Below are 21526 nucleotides of genomic sequence, written 5' to 3' on the forward strand. Positions count from 1 at the left end.
TTTGCGTTCCTCTGGAATCTGAACGAAAATGGACCGCAGGTGTAGATTGCAGTGTCGACCGCCGATTGGCTGCTCGGAGATCAGAGAATGTGTCCGTGAGAACCGGAGATGCCTTAAACTGGCAGTGTACGTGGTGCTGATTATATGCAGTACGTACAGTATGTGTAGCATGTAGCACATTATAACATGGAGGCTGTAATGTCTACTACCTGTGTGCAGATTATAATGTGCAGCCTGTAGCATTTTTAGTATGTAGTCTGTAGTATGCTATAGTGTAGTATGCTAAAATTGTATAACATGTACAGATTATAGTATAGGAGTGTAGTCCTCTCACCGTTTCCTATATACTGTTCAGTGATACTAATAAGTATGCCAGTCATTGGCAAACAACCATTGAGCACTGACTGAGCAGGGAAGTCCAGCTGTCACTTTGTTTGAATGTGTTCCCCCTGGTTTGAATTGCCTGAAGTTCTGTGGTACGCTGTGGTATGAGTTGGGTGAAAGGCAATGAGAGCAAATGGCCCAATACCTTTGAATTATGTCCACACCAGTGTTCCCCCTCAGCTTGGAGGTCATCTGTGGCGGTATGACCTGCTGTATATACCAGCTTAGCCTTAGTCTGCAAAGACGATTTATCATGCGCCGGCCATGACGATACCGTGGCGATATTACCGTGCAGCTTCTGTACGGTACTGTAGCTTTTTCGTCACCTCTACCGCTTGAGCGTGATTTGTTCACAAAAAGGAGGAATGGAAATGGGCACGTACGCGTTTCAGTTCTGACTGTATCGGCTGACCTGGCTTTCGCGCGTGGGTGCGGCGTCGGCGTCGGCGGCTGCGGCGGCGCGATTGCGTTACCACGGGGCGGTCTGCACGCGGGAGTTTGCGCCCGTGAGTCAGACGAGCTGTTACGCGAGGAATGCGGAGAGCGCGGCATCCCTTCCCACCGGCAGCGCGGCGGAGAGGCCTGGGAAGCCGGCCCGGGGATATAAGGTGTTGTTTTCCCAAGGCTTTCCACGGGCCGCTCGATGCCCCGATTCGCCAAATGGCCGCTTTTTTTTTTTTGAGAACGGTGCGAGCACGTCGGCTCGGCACGTCCCGTCCTGAACTTTCTCTCCGCGCCCGAGCGCGTCGGGGGGGGGGGTTCGTGTTTATTTACCGTCGCGGCAGAGTTCTTTCTTCGCGGTCGCTTTTCCACATTAACGGCACCGCCGGTCCAACCCCCCGCGGGGCCATCTCGTTTATTTCTTTATTTTTAATTCAGAACTGACACGGAATATTCCGGGCCTCCGGCTCCCCCCCCCCCGCCCCCCCCAGCCCCCCACACCCCCCTCCTGGGCGCGCACCGCGTAGAAGCCGCCGGAAGACTGGAACCAACGCCTTATTTGCCGCCTCTCTGGCAGGGCCATTTGGAAATCGCCTCGCCGGTGTTAAAACCCTAATTTCGCTTTTCTCTCTCCGTGACTCCGCTAACGCGGGCCAGATGCGTCCTGTTGACGGCGCGTTTGTAAATTTAGCCCCGGCTTGTTTGTTTACTTGTTTTTTTTTGGGCTAACGAGCGCCGCGGAGCCGCATTTAGCCGCAGAGGTGTGAAGCCCACAGGAAGAGCGCGGCCTGAGATGTGCGGCTCTCAGGCCCCCGACTGAGGCGCTGCGCAGAGCGGACTTTATTAGGGGTGCAGTGCTGGCTGCGGTCCAGCTGCTTTTAATGGCCTCCTGATTTCCTCTCTCTCCCTCACTCTCTCTCTCTTTCCCCCTCCCTCTTTCTGCTTCTTCCTCTCTCACTCTTTTCCCCCCTTTCTCTTTCACACTCTCTTTCCCCCTCCCTCTCTCTGTCTCCCTCTCACTCTTTCGCTTCCCCCTCCCGCTCTCTCACTCTTTCCTCCTCCCTCTCTCTCTCTCTTTCACACACTCTCTCTCTCCCCCTCCTCCCTCCCTCTCTCTCTCTCTCTTTCTCCCCCTCCTCCCTCTCTCTCTCTTTCACACACTCTCCCTCCCCCTCTCTCTCTGTCCCACCTCCCTCTGGTCCAGTGATAGACCCGGTCGGTTCAGAATGTTTGGCAGTGCAGGGCCCGAGGTGGCGCTCCTGTCGCCGTGGAGAGCTCCGCCCCCCTGCCCCGTGACGCGTGCGTCTGAGTGACAGCGCTGCGCGGCGGGGGCCGCTCCTCCCCCTCGCCGGGAGTTTAGCGGGGAGCTTTAGCGCTAAACCCCGAGGCTCCAGTCTCTGTTGTTGTTGCTCATGCCCTGCCTGGAAACTGAGTCATCCCCAGCTGTGCCGAGCTCCAGGGCCGGCGCTTCCACTCCGCAGGGCCTCCCGCTCGTCCCTCCCCCCGGCACCCGCCAACCGCCAACCGCCGCCTTCACCACCCGAACCACCGCCCCGAACCTGGACCGCAACAAAAAAACAAACCATCTGAAGTGTGAAGGTTCGCCGGGCGGAAGGCGTGTGGGAAGGAGCGGTGGCTTTGCTGTGTGGACGTGCGGGCGAGGGCGGCCCTGTTCTGCCTGGCTGATAACCGCAGGAGAGGCGGCCTGGCGGGCGGGCTGCAGCCGTTAGCCCCGCGGCTAGGGCCCGGCCGTCGCTCCGGCAGACGGAATGCCGCTAGGTGAACTCGGCGTTTGGTCGCACCGCAGAAATGCCGTGTCGGAGAGGTGGGGGAGGGGCCGGGGGGGGGGAGGAGGAGGAGGAGGAGAGGGAAAATAAGGCAAAGCAAGCTGCAGCAAGTGCCTTAGACACCCCCCCCCCCCCACCCCACTCCTGATTAGCCCATAAATGGTGAGGACAGGCCCAACCTGCCGGGCAGCCCCAGGCCTCTTATTCAGCGGTGCGGGGCGGGAGAGGGAGATGGGACAGGGGGCGAGCCCTGGGGAGCGCATTGGTGTGCGGAGGGAGGGGTGGGGGGGGGCGGGGGGTGAAGCGTGCAGAGCAGCAGACTCCACAGTTCACTCAGCAAAGAGAGAGAGAGGGCAGAGCAGAGAGGGGAGAGGGGGAGAGAGAGGAGAAGGGGAGAGAAAGAGGGGGAGAGAGGAATAGAGAACAGGAGAGAGAGGGGGAGGGAGAATGGGAGGGAAAGAGAGAAGGAGAGAGAGGGGGAGGGAGAAAGGGAGGGAGCGGGAGAGGGCGAGAGGGAAAGAGAGAAGGAGAGAGAGAGGGGGAGGGAGAAAGGGAGGGAGAGAGGGCGGTAGAGGGAAGGAGAGAGAGGGGGAGGGAGAAAGGGAGGGAGCGAGAGAGGGGAGAGGGAGAGAGGGAGGGAGAGACAGACTTCCCCGTGTCCCACTGTGCCCCCAGAGAGAGCCGGTGCCCCTGCCTGCCTGCTTCCAATCAGCCGCCAGCTGCATGCTGCCGCAGCGAGCAATTTCTGATTTCCTGTGTGTGTGTGTATGTGTGTGTATGTACTATGTGTGTGCTGTGTGTGTGTACTGCGTGTGTGTGTGCGCGTGCGCGTGCATGTGTGTGTGCGTGTTTGAGTGTGTTTGCGCACGTGTGTAAGTGTGTGTGTGTGTGAGTGTGTTCGCGCACGCGTGTAAGTGTGTGTATGCGTGAATGTGTGCATGGGTGTGTGTGTGTGTCTCTAACATGCGCATGCACCCACTGCATCTCTCGCACACACACATCTGCAGGCACACGCAGAACGAAACCCTAGAGCTGGATGTGCTTCACAGAGTGATTACCTCGTCATGAGTGGCTTGATCACCAGCCAAGGATCTGACCATTCCAGTTAAAGCACGCGAAATATCACTGTGAACATGCACAAAAACAAAAGCCAGGAGAAGCCTACGCAGGAAACAGCAGGCGCACGAGTGAGGCTCTGTGGGGCGAGCGATCAGGGAGAGCTCGGGCCCTGTCCCCGGTGTGGCCCTTTGCCAGCTGTGGCCCTTGTTTAAGTCCTCGGTGAGAGCCGATTGAGCGGAAAGCCTTGAAGCGCGGTCCGTACGGAACCTGCCGGCGCAAGCAGAACGAGCCGCGGCCACTAATGAGCGGACAGATTCCCCCACAGCGGCGAAGGCCTGAACACGCACCGTTTCATAAATCCAGTCTGCAGCCGGGATCGGGGTTGGGGTGGGGTGGGGGGGGGTGTAGGGACGCGTTCTAACAGACACGCATGACACACCAGATGTGCGCGCGGACCGTCTCAACCTTTTTTTTAAAAAAAAACCCTTTTTAAAAACTTTATTGTTTCGGGGACTCCTCTCATTGACTCTCCCGACACAGCGACTACTGTTCTCTGAAGTGCGTCGACTGGCTGGCTGGCTGGCTGACTGGCTGGCTGTGGCTTGAGAACGCGGGCCGGGGTTTTTTTTTAATAGTTTTTTTTTTTCACCGAAGCCACATCTCCAGATCTGCAGTCGTGGACTCGGTGCCAAAAAGGAAATGAAAGCCCTCTTAAGAACACGGGACTAAGTGTACTCATAAAGGCCGTCATGTACCCGCGCGGAGGGAACGGCCGTGTGACGCTTCAGAAAGGCATTGTTCAGCCCCCCCCCCCCCCCAGAGAGAAGCGAACGCGCCGCCCGGCCATTCACGTTCCGCCCCACGCGTCGTTTGAACTGTCACTGTGCCTGGACCAGACTGAAGCTCTTTAAAGGGACAGTTAACCAGCTTTCCAACATCCTTTCTGGTGAAACTAGCCATTGTTTTAAAACCAGGCGTTCTTTTTTTCTCTTCTTTTTGCTTCCTTTTTTTTTTTTTTTTAAAGACAGGTCTGTAAACGTGGTGGTGACCTCTCGCGGTGTTGAACACTTCGACCTCGCCGGAGATGACATTAACGCAGTGATAATGGGACGTTAATGCAGCGGCAGACCCTTTGAAGGCGCAGCGAGCTGGCCGACGCGATACCCGAGCTGTGTAAATATTTCTCTGCTCGGACCGGGACCTCTCTGTAAAGTTTCCATAGCTTGCATCCAGCCCTCCGAAACCCCAGCAGGAATTTGGGCTACTTATGGTGCTGCAGAATGTCCAAAAAAGAGCCTTGTGCTCTGGGTGGCCCAGACGGGATGAGCCTAGCGCCCTCTTTACTCTTTACGTCCACACCCTGTGTGTGTGTGTGCGTGTGTGTGTGTGTGTGTGCTGGTTTCCGGTGTGTGTGTGTGTGTGTGTCTGCTGGTATCCTGTGTGTGTCTGTGTATGTGTGTGTGTGTGTGTGTGTGTATGTGTGTGCGTGCTGGTTTCCGGTGTGTATGCGTTTCTGTGTGTGTGTGTGCTGGTTTCCAGTGTGTGTGTGTGCGTGTGTGTGTGTGTGTGCTAGTTTCCAGTGTGTATGTGTGTGTGTGTGTGTGTCTGTGTGTGCTGGTCTCCTGTATGTGTCTGTCTATGCTTGTACGTGCATGTGTGTGTGTGTGTGTGTGTGTGTGCGTGCGTGCTGGTTTCCAGTGTGTATGCGTTTCTGTGTGTGTGTGTGCTGGTTTCCAGTGTGTGTGTGTGCGTGTGTGTGTGTGTGTGCTAGTTTCCAGTGTGTATGTGTGTGTGTGTGTGTGTCTGTGTGTGCTGGTTTCCTGTGTTTGTGTGTCTGTTTGTGTTCTGGTCTCCTGTGTGTGTGTGTGTGCGCGTATGTATGTGTGTGAGCGAGCGTCAGAGAGAGTGAGAGAGCGAGAGCGGGAGAGAGAGAGGCCGGACGGCGCTCTCCCACAGACGCTGCTGCAGCGCGGCTCGCACAGGCCTGTGATCTGAGGTGCACCACGCGTAGCTGCACGCTCTTCTGCTGAAGGTGGTCTGAGCCACAGTTCTGGGGAAACGAAAGCAGTCGGTAAATATTTTTGCCATGAAGGGATGTGGAACAGAGGGTCTGGTGGATCCTCCGTCCTGTTGTTGTTCCAGAAAATGTGCCCTTTGCTCAGCAGATTCCTTTCACTTCACTAGATTCACTCCCTTTGGTGTTTTTGTTTTGGTTGCGTTTGTGGAGACTTGCCTTCGTTTCGCTGGTGTTTTTGCTGGAGGTACGCAGTTGAAATGTCAGTTCCAGGGGCACCTCCAGGAGTGCTGCTTCGCACCGCTTGGCCTCAGTGTGCAAGTATAATGAGCGCTTATATTCCAGTGATTGTGCTCATAGCCTGCTGTGAGAGGCTGTGCAGGTCAGGATGGCTCTTTGTGTGTGTGTGTGTGTGTGTGTGTGTGTGTCTGTGTGTGTAAGTGAGAGAGGCCCTGCAGGATAGCTGTGCGAGTGAGTGTGTGTGTGTGTGTGTGTGTGTGTGTGTGTGTGTTGTGAGAGAGAGAGAGGCCATGCAGGATAGCTGTGTGTGTGTGTGTGTGTGTGTGTGTGTGTGTGTCGTGAGAGAGAGAGAGTGAGGCCATGCAGGATAGCTGTGCGAGTGAGTGAGTGTGTGTGTGTTGTGAGAGAGAGAGAGAGGCCATGCAGGATAGCTGTGCGAGTGAATGAGTGAGTGTGTGTGTGTGTGTGTGTGTGTGTGTTGTGTGAGAGAGAGAGAGAGGCCATGCAGGATAGCTGTGTGTGTGTGTGTGTGTGTGTTGTGAGAGAGAGAGAGAGAGAGAGAGAGAGAGAGAGGCCATGCAGGACAGCTGGGGCGGCTGCCAGCAGGCTTCAGAGGGTCCACTGCCAATTAGTCGCTTTATTTGTTTAAATTTCTCCCGGGCTGTGCGGTGGTGGGACATTCCTCCCCGTGCGGCCGGAGCCCGGAGGAAGCTCCTGCTCGGGGAGCGTGGGAGTTATTTTTTTTTTTTTACCGCCTTCGCCGGGGCGACGTCCTCGGCGTTACGGCGGCGGGTCGGGGCGGTCCCGTCGCGGCGGGTTTCCTGCTCAGAGGGGGGCGCGCAGGACCGGGCGGGGGCAGCAGGGGGCAGCGTACGCCGGGGGGCTCTCTTTATTTATCACCCTGCTGCAGGCACTGCGGCCCTTACCCCAGGTACTCACACGTAGGTTTCATCACACGGACGCACACATTCAAGCTTAGATCAGCGTCATTTTGTGACGGTGCAGAACAGTGGCGTTTTGTGTTGGGTTAGGGTTAGGGTTTATACTTAACACTATGCATGCTTAACACTGTGCCGAGGGCCTCAGCGGCCAGTAGCCGCAGCTGCTCAGCCGTATCCGACGACGACCTCTCAGGTGCCCCGTTTCCACGCTGGCGTTCTACCTGTCTGCGTTTCGCGCGCTAATGGAAGAGGACGTCCCCTGAGCACGTGCCCCCCCCCCCCTGGGGCACACGGCCCCCGGACCCCCGGAGCACGGGGCCCCCGGCGGGTGAATGGGGCCCATTGACGCAGAGCCCAGCGGCCGCCGCCCCCCGAAACGAGCTCCACCAATAGCAGGGCGGCAAAGGGGCCCTCTGTGCGCACGGGCGCTCCCGCCGGACACCCCCCTCTCTGGCTCATTTCACCCACCCCCTCTGGGGGGCTATTACACCCCCCAAGCCGCTGCCCAGCGCACGCCGGGTGGGGGTAGGGGGAAGCCCGAGGCCCCTCGCTGGGGCACAGGGAGGGCAGAGAGGGGCCTCTCTGTTTTTTTTGCGATGTCGGTCACGCTAACGGTGGGCGCCGCGTCGACTCGCGCGTCTGTTTTTATTTCAGCAGCGGGGAAAGAAAGGCGAATCGCTGTCCTGCGATGTTGTCCTTCTCCCCCCCCCCCAGCCCCCCACCCGCCCCGCCGGAGGAGGGGGAGGTCGCTGTTGACCTGCCGCTTGGTCTCCCGCCAAGCGCAGCGCTTCCTTTCCCACAGCTACCCCGGGCTCCGCCCGCGCCGCCGGCCCTCCGCGCGGGACGCTTCCGCGGCTCCAGGGCCCGTCCGGTTGGAGCGGCCCGCTCGCGGTCCGGCCCGCTCCCGCCCGGGGCTCCGAGGCTCGCTCTGAACGCTTCATCAGAGAAGTGCCAAAAAGGCTTTTCCCCCGCGTCGCATTTAGGAGCTCCCCGGGCTGCTCGCAGGCCCCTCTCCCGACAGACAAGACGAATTCTGCAGCTCGGTCTGAATTCAGCAGTCTCAGCTGCGCTGTAAGGCCTGACGTGCGCGTGCAGAGACATGTCGCTTTCTTCTGCATTCCCTGGAGCTGTTCCCTATAACCCGCACTTTAACAAGGCTTTGCAATGAATATGGAATTCATACATTTTTGGATGGATGTATATGAAGCTGCTTTTCGGTTGGTGTGTTTTCATTGTGGGCGTGTGCATATTACCTGGGATGTGTGATGCCGGGTTGGGAGGTGGTGTGGGAAAAGGGCGTTTTGCCCGGTTGGGTTTGTGTCGCTGCTTGTTCCCCCTGCTGACAGTCGCTCCTGACGGGTTCTGCCCTTATCAGTTGTGGGAGATTTTACGGGCCGGATTTATTGCAGCTCTGTTAAGACGGTACACACTCCCAGGGTTACTGACGCAAAATGGCTACCCGGCGCAAAACGAATGCATTCTCCGTTCGATGTATCGACAGACCTGTAAGATAGGCCGGGTTACATTAAGTTCATTAAGGTTTCTGTTCGCAGTGGATTGTAGTAACGTCAGACTTTGAAGAGGATCCCCTGTTCGGTGACCAGATACAGGACTAACAGCGTCCGTCTACCAGCATAGGATAGAGAAAGGTAGTCCATTCCTGGCAGGTCAGTGGATGAGAGGGTAAAAAAGCTCCTAAATGAAGTGTTGTCAGTTTGCTCCGTACCAGTCGTCTAGCAGTCGTCTAGACAAGCTAGCAAGAACTTCCCTGGCCTGGGCCTTCCTTCGTGTTCTGACCGTACGTCAGCGCCGACCACGCGTTGGTAAAAGGGGCTGGAATTCTCCGGTATCCCCCCTAAGCGTGCGTATTGCTTTCCGGCCCGTCTCAGACCGCCGGCGCGGGGCCTCGGACGCGGACGATGAGCAGATGGCCGCGAGGCTGGGAGCTCCTCCGCGGGGTCGGCGCGGTACCCCAGCGCGGGACCCCAGCGTGAGGGCGCCGCTTCCCGCTCTTTCTTACCGCCCCAGCGCCCCTCGCATATTTTTGGACGGCTCTTTGGAGAAAAAATAGTTTTGAAGGCAATTTGCATACTGGGGGGAAGGGGGGCGGAGCTTCACATTACGTGTAGTTGAGCGGAACGCGGCGTTTTCCGAACCGCTTCACACGAGTACGCTTGCGAACCGCAGCCTCTGAGAGCGTGGCGGTAGCGGGTAGCGTCAGGCGCTAACGCTAACGTTTCCCCGCCCCTTCTGCTTCCAGAAGATGCTGAACCTGTGGGCGGGGCACTGCCACCACTGAGGCCCTCGGTCTGCTGAACAGAGCCATCGATCCTGACCCGGCAGCACACGAATGGCACAGGGAAGCCACCAGATTGACATCCAGGTTTTGCACGACCTGCGCCAGAAGTTCCCAGAAGTGCCAGAGGGTGTTGTGTCCCAGTGTGTTCTGCAGGTGAGCACAATGCTGTTTGACATTTAAAAGCCCTGAATTAAGAGCCGCATCACCTCTGTTTCCTGACCTCAAGTAGACACTGCACAGATAACGAAGATTTATAAACTAAACCTGATTTTTCAGATATAGTAGCTGATAGCAGCTGAGAAGCTAAATTCACATTTCAGTACCCTAGTTTCATTATCCTGATCATGGTACTTCAGTATCTTGATCGTGGTACTCTAGTTCAGTATCTTGATCATGGTACTCTAACTTCAGTATCTTGATCGTGGTACTCTAGTTCAGTATCTTGATCATGGTACTCTAGTTCAGTATCTTGATCGTGATACTCTAGTTCAGTATCTTGATCATGATACTCTAGTTCAGTATCTTGATCATGATACTCTAGTTCAGTATCTTGATCATGATACTCTAGTTCAGTATCTTGATCGTGGTACTCTAGTTCAGTATCTTGATCGTGATACTCTAGTTCAGTATCTTGATTGTGTTGCTCTAGCTTCATTGTCTTTATCATGGTGATGTCCGTATGCGTTTCCTGTACGATTCTTTAGACAGCTCTCATTTCCTCCCCCAGAACAATAACAATTTGGATGCCTGCTGCGAGTACCTGTCCCAGGTGAGCACGGGTTACCTGTACGGCGAAGGAAACCTCAGCTTCTCGGACGACCCGGGCCTGTCCAGACTCCGGAATCACATGACCCAGCTGACCCTGGGCCTGCAGTCTCAGAATGTGCATGGGCCCGGCCCGCGGGACGGCCTGAGGATGAACGGCAGCCGGACCCTGTCCCACAGCCTGAGCGACGGGCCCCTCCCGGCGGGGCCCCCCGGCAGCAAGGCCTTCCAGCAGGAGCCCCAGTCGGCCCCCGCGCAGGTGCCCCCCGGCCTGGGCGTCTTCGGCCTCGCGAACCCCCCCGCCGCGGGCACCTCCGCCCGCAAGCCGCAGCCGCCCCAGCACCTGGGACTGTACCAGCCGAGCGGCAAGGCGCCCCGCTTCAACCCCATCACCGTCACCCTGGCGCCCAACATCCAGACGGGCCGCAACACGCCCACCTCTTTGCACATACACGGCGGGCCCCAGGCCGGGCTGAACAGCCCACAGGGCAACTCCATCTACATCCGGCCCTACGTCACCCAGCCCGGCTCCGCCCGCCAGCCCCAGGCCCAGCAACAGCAGCTCCAGCAGCAGCTCCAGCAGCAGCAGCAGGCGGGCTGGGCCCAGTACAGCCCCACCTCCCAGCCCCAGCAGTTGTACCAGATCTCCCACCCCCCCGCCCCGCCCGGCTCCTGGGTCCTGCCGTCCCAGCACGGCCCCTCACATACCTCACCGCACCAGTCGCAGGGCCACCAGACCTCGCACGTCTACATGCCCATCAGCTCGCCCACCAACCCGCAGCCGCCCTCCATCCTGCAGGCCCTGTCCGGAGGCCCGCCCCCGTCCGGCTCCGGCCCCGCCTCCTGCTCCGCCGCCGCCGCCGCCGCCGCCGCCTCCGGCCAGTACAACATCCAGAACATCTCCACCGGGCCACGCAAGAACCAGATCGAGATCAAACTTGAATCGCCCCAGCGGAGCGGCTCGGCCGCCGCCCTGCTGCGCTCGGGGGGCGGGGCCCGCTCCTCTTCCTCCTCCTCCGCCGCCGCCGCCGCCCTCGCCGCCTCGTCCTGCCCCTCCTCTTCCTCCTCCTCCGCCGTCAGCTCCGCCTCGGGCTGCCCCAGCAACCCCCTGTCCATCGGCGGCGCGGGCCTGAGCCGCAGCCAGCCCACCGTTTACATTTCGGCCAGCCCGCCCGGCGCCGCCGGCGCCTCCGACGAGGCCGCCGCCGCCGCCGTGCCCCCCTCCGGCTCCCGCTCCCAGCCCAAGTTCTACATCTCGGCCAACGCCGCGGGGGACGAGGCCGGCGGGCGCAACCCGCCCACCGTCTACATCTCGGCCAACCCCCCCGCCGGGCCCCGGAACATGTCGGGCCAGGTGAGCATGGGCCCCGCCTACATCCACCACCACCCGCCCAAGTCCCGGGCCTCGGTGGGCGGGGCCGGCTCCGTCACCTCCCCCCGCGTGGTGGTCACCCAGCCCAACACCAAGTACACTTTCAAAATCACCGTGTCCCCCAACAAGCCCCCCGCCGTGTCCCCCGGGGTGGTGTCCCCCACCTTCGAGCCCACCAACCTCCTCAGCCTGCCCTCGGACCACTTCGCCGAGCCGGACCCGCGCCACCTCTCGGACCCGGTGCACCGGGAGCGGCCCAGCGAGCCCCGCAGGCCCAGCATGGGCTCGGACGACGCCGCCTACACGCAAGGTGAGCACCGCCCCCGTCACAGGAGTACAGCCAGCCAGATCCCGCCTGTGGGTTGAGTGATAGGTCGGTCACCTAGCAACATCAAATAATTAAGGATAAAATAAAAGCTTGGGGTTTGAGGTTCTTTCAGAGTAACCGGATTCTGTGAAATTGTGGGGATAGATTGAAGCCATACATTTGCCTCCTAACCACAACCAAAAGTAGTGGAAAACAAAATGCAGTAAGGCAGAAATACATTAAAATAGCAATAAAACTCAGCAGGGAAGTTAGTCTTAGTGTGGAGGTGTGTGGGTTGGAACATATAGCAGGCCACACATAATACCTATCAGTAATGGACATCGAATGCTACTATATATACGTTTCTGTACACACACGGGGAAGCATTTGTCTTACAAGGTGAAGCTGCAGTATCGTCTGTTATAAGAGAACTCTATGATACGTGTGAAAGAAAAGCCTGTTGCCCCTCTTCAGACTCCACTTCAGACGTGCGGGTAGTTTTCCCCCAAACCCATTACGTCCTTCGCGAGAGCGGCCTCCAGCCTCATTATGCGAGAATGAGGGACGGTATACATTTTTGACCGCCGGTAGTAAACGATTTTTTCCGCCGCGCCTTGCCAAGGAGGAAACTCTATCCAGGAGTCCTGTTTACGCCTGTTTTTAAACTCCCATTTCCATAGCGCTGACGCTAACGCATTTGCAGCCAAATTGTATACGCTTGCGTCCTCGTTACACTCTCCTTGCTCTCAATGCGGCGTCCTGGCTAATCCGCTAAAGGTGTGGAGGGGAAAGGGTTCGGCCGAACGCGGACGGTCGAGGCCGCGGGTTTTGTCTGCGAAGGCGAAAGCGATTCGTGTTCGTTTAGGGAGAAGTCGTGCTGACGGAGCCTGACACTGCAGTGCACTGACAGCGGTCTGAGTCAAAAGTGAATAAGCACAGCCCTTCCTTATTTGGAGTTTTGACCGGATAATGTGAGTCTGGATAAGCCCACGTTCCCCTCCCAAAGCCCCCCCCCCCCCCCCCCCCCCCCTCGGGCCCCCCCCCCCCCCCTCGGGACTGTGGTGACTACCGCATGACGCTTCCCCCTTAGAGCTCAGCGCTCCGCCCGTTCCCTCTGCTGTCACTTTATTTGGGTGTCCTGGAAAAACCGTTAAAGAGTTTACGACCCGGTGGAAGATCGCTCTCGCTCTCGCTTTCGCTGCAGATGTGCGGCGTTGGCCGTGCGTTTTTTTGCACCGCGCGGCCGACGCAGGACTCTCGGAAGAGGCCGCGGTTTTCTGCGAACGTCTGTTTACGCCGCGCGGAGAAAATAACGCGTAACCGCCATCCGGCCTGCAGCTTCAGCGGCTAGCAGGCGGGCAGCCTATCCTTCTTATGTCGATTAGCCGTCGTATTACGCAGCGATAGTTTGTGTGTACAGTGGCTGTCTAACCACAAACATACATTTTCACTTACAAATTCAGCGGCAGCTGCTTGTAACTTGGAGGACTCTGATCTCTTGTTCTGTGGTCTCTCCCCTCCCCTTGTGTGTATCTCAGCTCTGCCGCATCTGTGACTCTGTTGCACGCCGTTAGTGGGGAGAGCTTGTGGCGATAGTTAACCGGGGGCGTCAACCAGAAAGTCAAAGATGTACAAACGATGATTCACTGTCATCGAGGACAGGTGACGTAAATGGCATTTACAGTGCGAAAAGTTGAAAAACACGAAGGAAAAAAAAAACCATCAAACATAAAACTGCCGCTGAAAGAAATGCATGCGACCTACGTTCAAAAGAAAAGGAAACTTTAAACAGAGAAACACGATGCTTCCTCAGGAAGATGAGCGCGCAGCGATGACGGGTTTGCGCACGCTTCCTGGATGACACAGCCGCGTTACGCAGGTCAGCGGCCCGCGAGCAGAACGAGGTGAAGCGTGCCGCTTTGAACGAGCGGCTGCTTTCTGCAGCCGGTAAACGAACAGCGGCGGCAGCGGGGGTCTTTTCAGTTCCGGTTTAATGTCCTACACTACAGTAGCCTGCGCCTTCCATAAAATGATATAACCTGTCATTTCACGTGAGGAGAAATGTTCTTGTTTTTTGAAAAAGTATTAAGGATTAAACGAAGTGCGTGCTGTTGGGTTGGATACGTCTCACACGCGTTTAAGACTGTCTCAAGGTGCCCGGCCTGTTGTCTTCGGCGAAGAAAAGACAAAAGAGTGAAATAGGTCAAAGGTCATGTTGAATACGAGGCTGAGCTTCAGTTTCCAGAGAAGGGGAGAAGAGGTGTCAGACATTTTGTTAGTCCGAGGTTGCTGAGTCATTACATTACATTTATTTGGCAGACGCTTTTATCAGAAGCGACGTACAATAGGATGCATACCGAAGGTCATTGGAACAACTGCAAAACACAGGTCCTTTTTCAGCTGAGTCACCAGCTGAAGCTCAGAAATGTAGGAGGAAAGGGACACAGCTGAGATTAACAGCAGATCTGCACACTTTCACACCATGTTTGGCCCCTCTATTTTTAGAGCCATTTTTATCCCTCTTCCTGTTATGTGGATTGACAGTTGAATTCTCTGGAAAAGGCATTGTGGGGGGGGGGGTGGTATTTTTGACTGCGCAGCACACAGCCGATGAAAGGTTACATTTGCAGGTCTTCAACGCTTCGCAGAAAGCCTTTAATTCTTTTATGATGATATTAGTCTACAGCATTTAATAAGAATGGCACAATGACATTTTTGTCACACCTCTTGTATGTACCAGATTGCAGGTTGGCATCGGATTGCACAGGATTATTGACATGACCCAACATGATTTGCTGAAGTTCCTCTGCAGTCATGGTTTTTGCTCCATTATTTAACCAAAGGAATTACGGAACTGTAGTTCAACACAGAGACAGCGTCACTTAACAAAATGGCTGCAAAGCCATGACATTTGAGAAACCAGACAAATCTATCACACCCTCTATGTTCATGTTTGATAAATCGGTTAGTCAGAAAGCTTAGCGAAGTCATTCCATTTTAAAGATGCGAGAACTTCAGGAGAGCAGAAAAGACCAGGGTTAAGCAGGCCGTGCGTGTGTTAAGGATGTTGAGGCATGAGGGTTAAGGCCTGGGTGTTGGGTCCCGGTGGTAGACCTCAGCTGTGAGCACCGGGTGTTCAGCTGCGAGGACCTGGTGTTCAGCGCCTGACCGCGCGCTCCTCCGTTGCAGCCCTGTTGATACACCAGAAGGCCCGCATGGAGAGGCTCTGGCACGAGCTGGAGCTGAAGAAGAAGAAGCTGGAGAAGTTAAAAGAGGAGGTGAACGAGATGGAGAACGACCTCACCCGCCGACGGCTACAGAGATCCAACTCCGTCTCCACCGTCCCCTCCGTAAGTCCCCCCCCCCCCCCTCTCGGCGCCGCGCTTTTCGCCGCCAAGAGGCCGTTTCTGCTGGGCCTCGCCGCAAAATCTGTGTCCGCCATTTCCGCGTGCTGCGGCAATGTGCCGAATGTCTTTTGGCTGTGAGAGAAGATAAAACCGTGGAATCGCGATGGCGAGGATCGTGTGTTTTTATGTTGGATTTTTATTATGCAGGGTTGCATAACCCCCGTTCCTGGAAATCCACCATCATGTTATTTACTCCGGTCTTAACAAATAACACCTTGTTCACGAGCTTGAGGTCTTGGATCTCTAGGACCAGGGTTGGGCAGCCCTGGTATAAGGGGTTGAATTGATATTCTTCTGGCATCATCCTTAGATGTTTTTTTGCATTGGAAATGCAAAAAAAAAAAAAACAAAAGCATTGTGCAGCAAGCTGTAAGGTGGCACACACTCAGCAGAGGTGATTGCTCTTTGTGCGGTGCTGTGCGGTGCTGTGCCTTGTGGTGTGGAATCAAACCTGTTACGTTGATCAAATCTGGATCATGCCAGCGCTAACTCTGGGGCACTGCATAATTGCTCTTAGCATTGCTCAAGGAGGGTGCCGTTGCTGGCACAATGTCACCTGATCATTGCCCGTGATGTCATTAGTGGAGCAATGATAAGCAGTGATTGGCTACGCTAGTTTTACAGGAGACATAAGCCAGTGTGTGCAGCACACGGCAATGGGATGTATATACAGTTATGATTGGGCAAGCTACATGGCCTGTATTTAAATCAAATGCGCCATAGTTTTTTTTTCTGTCCAGTAAAACGACCTGGCGGAATTAGACTACTCTGTGGAGGTGTTGCAGGTTCTGTTTTCCGAAAGGGAAAGTGGTCTTCTCCGGTGCAGTTTTCAGGGACAGCGGGAGTTCTCCCCCTGCGCTTTTCCTCAGGCGAGAGTCTTGTTTGTGTTGAAGTGGCGGCTGTGAGTCAGTGGAAGCCTGTCGGACGGAAACCGCGCGCTGCCTCGGCCTTCTTTTTTTGTTTTGTCAGCTGTTTCTCTCCGCCGCTCTCCCCCCCCCCAGCCAAAGCGAGGTGAAAAGTGGACGCTCGGCCGCCGTGGCGACGCGCTCCCCACCGGGCTCGCCGTCCGGCTCCGAGGCCAGCGGGGGGGGGGACCGGGGGGGGGACCGGAGGGGAGGGGGGGCAGCGGCGCTTCCTCAGGCCCGCGGCGGCCAGCTAGAGCGGAGCTTTGGAACGTTTCCCGGGCGACCGACCGAAACGGGAGGCTTAGCGCGGACGGTCCCGACGCTCGCATTTATCGACCGCGAATAAAAAGGCTTCTGTGCGGCCTCTCTGTCTCTCTCTCTCTCTCTCTGTCTCTCTCTCCCCCTCTCTCTCTCTCTGTCTCACTCTGTCTCTCTCTCACTCTCTCTGACTCTCTCTCTCTCTCTCTGTCTCTCTCTCTCTCTCTGTCTCTCTCTCTCTCTCTCTCTCTCTCTCTGTCTCTCTCTCTGTCTCTCTCTCTCTCTCTGTCTGTCTCTCGCTCTGTCTCTCTCCCTCTCTCTGCCTCCCCGCTGGAATCTGATGCCTCCTTTCGTTTCTCCTTTTTCGCAGATTGAGGAAATGCAGCAGCTGCGATGCAAGAACCGGATACTGCAGATCGACATCGACTGCCTAACCAAAGAAATCGATCTCCTTCAAACAAGAGGTACGCCGGCCCCCTCCCGTCTCCGCGGCAACGGTTTTACCGCCGTCTGTCCTGTTGTCTGAGGAGTGTCTCGGCGCTCACGTTAGCTCCACAGGTGCTGCAGTACGTACTTTCGAGCAATGAAAAAGTAAACACCGATTGTTTTTGCAAAGTCTAAAGGGCAGTAGTCACACGAGTCCTTGTAAGACCTGGGGACTTCTTAAAAACATTAGGCAGATTTTTCCTCACCAAAGACCCACGCGCAGAAGTTAGTGTTTTTGACGTTTTTTTTACTGTGCCTAGTAGGCAGTGAGCCGCCGCACGCCACAGTTCCCTAAGACCGCGTTAGGCGTGCGACGCGGCGGCGTGTCTCTGTAGCGTGTTTAAAAGCCCGAGCGTGCCACGCTTTGCCAGACCCGCGCTCCCCCCCCCCCCCCCCCGCGCAAAGGTGCTGCCATTGTGCCGGTAACGAGCGCTCGTTTCCTGAATTGCATCCTGTTGCTGGTTGGTAGCAGAGGGATTAATGGGTCCCCCGGCAGCTCTCAGCTCGCTGCGCACGCCCGGAGAAGCTCGACGAGCCAACATGGCTCCCGATTCCGTGGCCTGTAGTAAATGCGCGGTAGTTCTGTTAACGCGGTACAGGAGCAGATTTTAGGTTCTTTCCGTTGGGTCGCATTTTGCACTTTGCAGCGTGCGGTGCAGTGCTCCTCATATGCTGAAGTTTCTCGTGTTTCTGACTTTGACTGAATTCCTTCCCGTAGGTGAACCTGCGTGTGTGTACGCGGCAGCCAAAAACGGTTTTCCTTGCCGATGGTCATTTTGTATGACGCTTAATAACTTTTTCTCTCTCTTTTCTCCCCCCCCCCCCCCCCCCCCCCCCAGGACCACACTTTAATCCCAGTGCAATTAATAATTTCTATGACAACATTGGGTTCCTGGGCCCCGTCCCCCCGAAGCCTAAAGGTACTATAAATGTCGGTAAGTCTCCAGGGTTGCGTTTCAGCGCTAAGACCCGCCCACCGCCGGCCCGCTTCCCGCCCGTCGCCTTTCGCTTCCCCTTTTTCTGACGGTTGAGTAATTGCTTAGCGTGGGCTCGCCGGCCTGCGTTTGTTTAGGCAGTTTATATGCGTGTACACACGGCGCACTTCCTGCCGGGCGTCTCAGGTAGCCGCCGCCGCCGCCGCCGCCGCTAGCAGTTTCTCGCCTTTTATCTTTCATGTTTTATTGGGTCGCTGGGTACACCAGCGCTTCCTGTAAGCGCGGCCCCTCTGGCTCCGTCTGGTTGTTCGTCTCTGTGCTGTCCTCTCTCACCCCCCCCCCCCCCCCTCAGCTCCTGCCGTGACCCTGTCTGAGCATGTGCGCGGGGGGGGGGCGGGGGACAGGAAGGAGAGTTCGTGTGACTGCCCGTTAAAGACGGAGACTTCCGCCCTCCCTCCTGCCCTGCCGCTGCTCCGGGTCGGTGGCTCCGTCCTCGAACCCGGGTGCCCCCCGCCCCCCCTCTTCCTTTTATGTCCTCCGTCTGCACGCCTTTCTGTATCTTTTCATTTTTCGGTTTGTCGTTTCACGAGGGCTGTCCTTCCTTGCTTCTCGCAGAAAGGGATCTGGTTTTACTTCATCTTTATAAATGGCTAATTATTCTCCATTATTCTCAGCTCAAGTTCAGCTCGTGTATATTTTTTCCATAAATTTCAGTTGTGCATTGCTTGCTTTATTCCCAAAAGCTGCTCATGGATGACAGAGTGGCTGAATATTACAACTGATTTTGATTGTGTTTTATTGTTTTCTTAAACAGGTACCTGGGGTACAATAAGCTTTGTCTGTGACACATTTCGTTTTACCACTGAAAAAATTAATTTAAGTTGGCATGTTCATTTGTAGATGTATGATGGGCTCAGAATTGTTTTAAACACTGATACAGTGTACACTTGCGATCAGTTTATATGTTGTCTCAATTTACCAGGAAGTCATTTTAAGTACTTCATTGTTTGAGTTCTATGTGGTTTTCAATATTGAGGGAAATATTTTACAGTTTAAATTAACATTCAAGTGGGTAATTCTACATTTCTTGGGCCAAGTATGTTCGGTAGTGAGAATGTCTTTCATAAATCATTTCAGATCTTAATATTAGAATAACAAAGGCGCTGGAATGCCATGGTGGTTGGCTCGGAGTTACAGTGTGTTTCCAGTGAATGCAGAATGAGGACTCGTTCCCGGGAACAGGGCGCAGACAGTGGTTTCGCGCTGAATCCGTTTTAGAAAAACATTCTCACCATTGTGGGAGGAATGAAAGTCACACTGTCTCTTTCATGTGAGCGTGTGTGTGTGTGTGTGTGTGAGAGAGGGAGTGTGTGTGTGCGTGTGTGTGAGAGCATGTGAGAGATTGCGTGTAAGAGAGTGTGTGTGCGTGTGTGAGAGCGTGTGTGTGAGAGTGTGTGTGTGAGAGCGTGTGTGTGAGAGTGTGTGTGTGAGAGCATGTGAGAGATAGCGTGTAAGAGAGTGTGTGTGCGTGTGTGAGAGAGTGTGCGTGCGTGCGTGTGTGTGAGAGTGTGCGTGTGTGTGAGGGAGCGTGTGTGTGAGAGCATGTGAGAGATTGCGTGTGAGAGTGTGTGCGTGTGTGAGGGAGTGTGTGTGTGAGAGCATGTGAGAGATTGCGTGCGAGTGTGCGTGTGTGTGTGAGAGAGCGTGCGCGCGTGTCTTGGCTCTGTCAGTAACCCCTCTGTCCCGCTCCTCTCCTCCCAGCAGAGTCCAGTCCCAAGAACCCAAAGACTTTAGCGGAGGCGGCGGAGGAGGACGAGGGAACGCAGTGGAGCTGCACGGCCTGCACCTTCGACAACCACCCCGCCCTGCACCGCTGTGAACAGTGCGAGTTCCCACGCCACTTCTGAGCCCCTCCTTACCTACCGCCATCGGCCATCCAGACCCGCACCCGCTCGGAAGAGGGCTTTTCTTCTCCAGCCACGGGAAGATAACGGACAGGGTTTTTAATTTTGTCTTCTGTTTTTTTTTTTTTTTTTTTTTCTCCTTCCAAGATTTTATAATATCCTTTTTTTGGGAGTAAATTGCTGTCCATTGAAGGCCTGACTGGATAGTGTTTACAGGTTGCATTACTTAAGAAGCCAGCAGAGCTGATCATACCTCACCTTGGAGACGAGCACATGTGTGGGGGATCCCCTTCCTGCTTCCTGGGTGACTTTGTCTTGAGGGGCCTCGCGCTTTTTCCCAGTGCAGTATTATGAGTGTTACCCCTTCAGTGTGACGGCGAACGTACAAACACACACACACACACACACACACACGCTCACACACACATACACATCTCCGAGGTGTCGCTGTGCCTCTCCGCCCGTTCTCCCGTGACGCCGGGCGGTGGGAGAAGGTCGAGAAGCCGGAGCAGCCGTCGCAGACGCATCGAAACGGAAGATCAAGACTACTCTAAGACTAGTTGGTTGACGTTTCCAGAGGACGATGGGAGTAATCAAGCAGTGTTCTTGCCTTCTGTCGTCGTCCCTTACTATTCCCCTCGAACCCAAAGTAAAAAAAACCAAAAAGTAAAAAAAGAGAATTAAACTGCATGCATGTTATGTACAGGACACAGTGGAAAAAATACCCTCGAGCTTCTTACTGTACATAGTTCTAGAATGTGCTTTAAGTGCCTACTTCCTCACACTATGAATCACTTGTATTTCCTGTGACTATAGCTTAGTAGACTTGATAAACCTTTTTTCCCCCTTTTTTTCCCTTGTAAGCTAGTAAGCACGGTGTCCCTTTTAAGCTTTTTACTTGATATCTGTGACAAGTGTGAAGCCTTACGTAAAAAGGAAGAGCAATAATATGAACCTATGCACACACGAACCTTTTTCCCGCTCCGTTCATCGCTTCTGTAAATGCTGTATTTCCCTCCTATGATCTGCTGGTGCGGCCACGTCAAAGAAAATATGAGTTTTCTCTGAAATGCCAGAGATCCCTGGGACTGGCAAAAAAAGCCCGTAACGAACGAATGACAAACTGCCATCTTATCTGACAACTGGAATGTAGGTGTAACGTTGGGGATTTTTTAGCTTCCACGGCGAGAGACGTGTGCGTTTTTTACGATGCGATATTATGTATAACTTGCATCAAGATGCAAGCGGTGAGGTTGCAAGACCGACATGGGGTTGCTTTCAGAATGAACGAAATCACAATTTGCCAAAGGAAGTCAGCTATTCTGTTTGAATAATTTCTCTCTTTAATCACCGGATATTTCTGTAGGAGCATTGTTTCTTTGTTCATGTCAAGAATATTGTGTTTTTCACCGAGATGAGAAGACGAAGAGGAAAGTAACGTTTCCCCCCCACTCAATCCCTCAGTTTTCATTTGTCCCCTAAAGGTTTTTCATTAAAACGGTTTGATGAGGACGGTTTAAACGTTTACCATTTTTTGGATTTTTACCTGTATTTTGGAATAGTATTTTTCAGAGATTTGTGGAGTTTGTCACGCGTTTTGATATGCCGCCGCACATTTTTGTTTTCAATAGTATTATAATTTCTATAAATTATCTGTGCAGTTGGGTGTCGAAATGTTTTTGTTTTTTTAAACCCAGTTGCATAAAATCATGGATATTAATTCGATCGAAAGAACTTAATCTCAGTTGTCTCTGAAGCACTTACAACTTCCTCGTTCATACGTCACGAAAAAAAAGAAACCCAGCTTTCAGCTTTTTCTGCAGCTCTGTGTGAAGATCGAGTCGGTTCATACGTTTTATTAAAAACTAATTTGGATATCTAAAGTTGTTTTTTGATTTTAGTTGGGGGAAACTGTCTTTGTAACAGATAAGTTATTTGTAAAAATAAAAAAAATCTATTCTGAAATGTTTTACTTTTTTTGCGCCTTCCTTGTTCATATTATGAAAGCTTTTTTTCAATGGG

The 21526-nt window shown here is 54.6% G+C and overlaps 1 protein-coding gene across 4 annotated transcripts in view; it reads left to right on the forward strand.

Moving 5' to 3' along the window:
- tab2 (TGF-beta activated kinase 1 (MAP3K7) binding protein 2) overlaps positions 1 to 21473 on the forward strand; it is a 39495-nt gene extending 18022 nt beyond the window's left edge. Inside the window, exons 2-7 of one of the 4 annotated variants that reach the window (XM_035422939.1) lie at positions 9127 to 9318; positions 9893 to 11612; positions 14799 to 14959; positions 16550 to 16643; positions 17505 to 17600; positions 19362 to 21473. In XM_035422939.1, coding sequence (XP_035278830.1) covers positions 9217 to 9318; positions 9893 to 11612; positions 14799 to 14959; positions 16550 to 16643; positions 17505 to 17600; positions 19362 to 19507 — 2319 coding nt within the window. In that variant the 5' untranslated portion in view covers positions 9127 to 9216 and the 3' untranslated portion in view covers positions 19508 to 21473. The remainder of the gene's footprint in view (positions 1 to 9126; positions 9319 to 9892; positions 11613 to 14798; positions 14960 to 16549; positions 16644 to 17504; positions 17601 to 19361) is intronic. The other 3 variants (XM_035422940.1, XM_035422941.1, XM_035422942.1) reach the window with 3 other exon arrangements.
- Positions 21474 to 21526: the final 53 nt, after the last annotated feature.

The sequence above is a fragment of the Anguilla anguilla genome, chromosome 6, assembly GCF_013347855.1.
Source record: "Anguilla anguilla isolate fAngAng1 chromosome 6, fAngAng1.pri, whole genome shotgun sequence".
In the NCBI taxonomy this organism is placed as follows: Eukaryota; Metazoa; Chordata; class Actinopteri; order Anguilliformes; family Anguillidae; genus Anguilla; species Anguilla anguilla.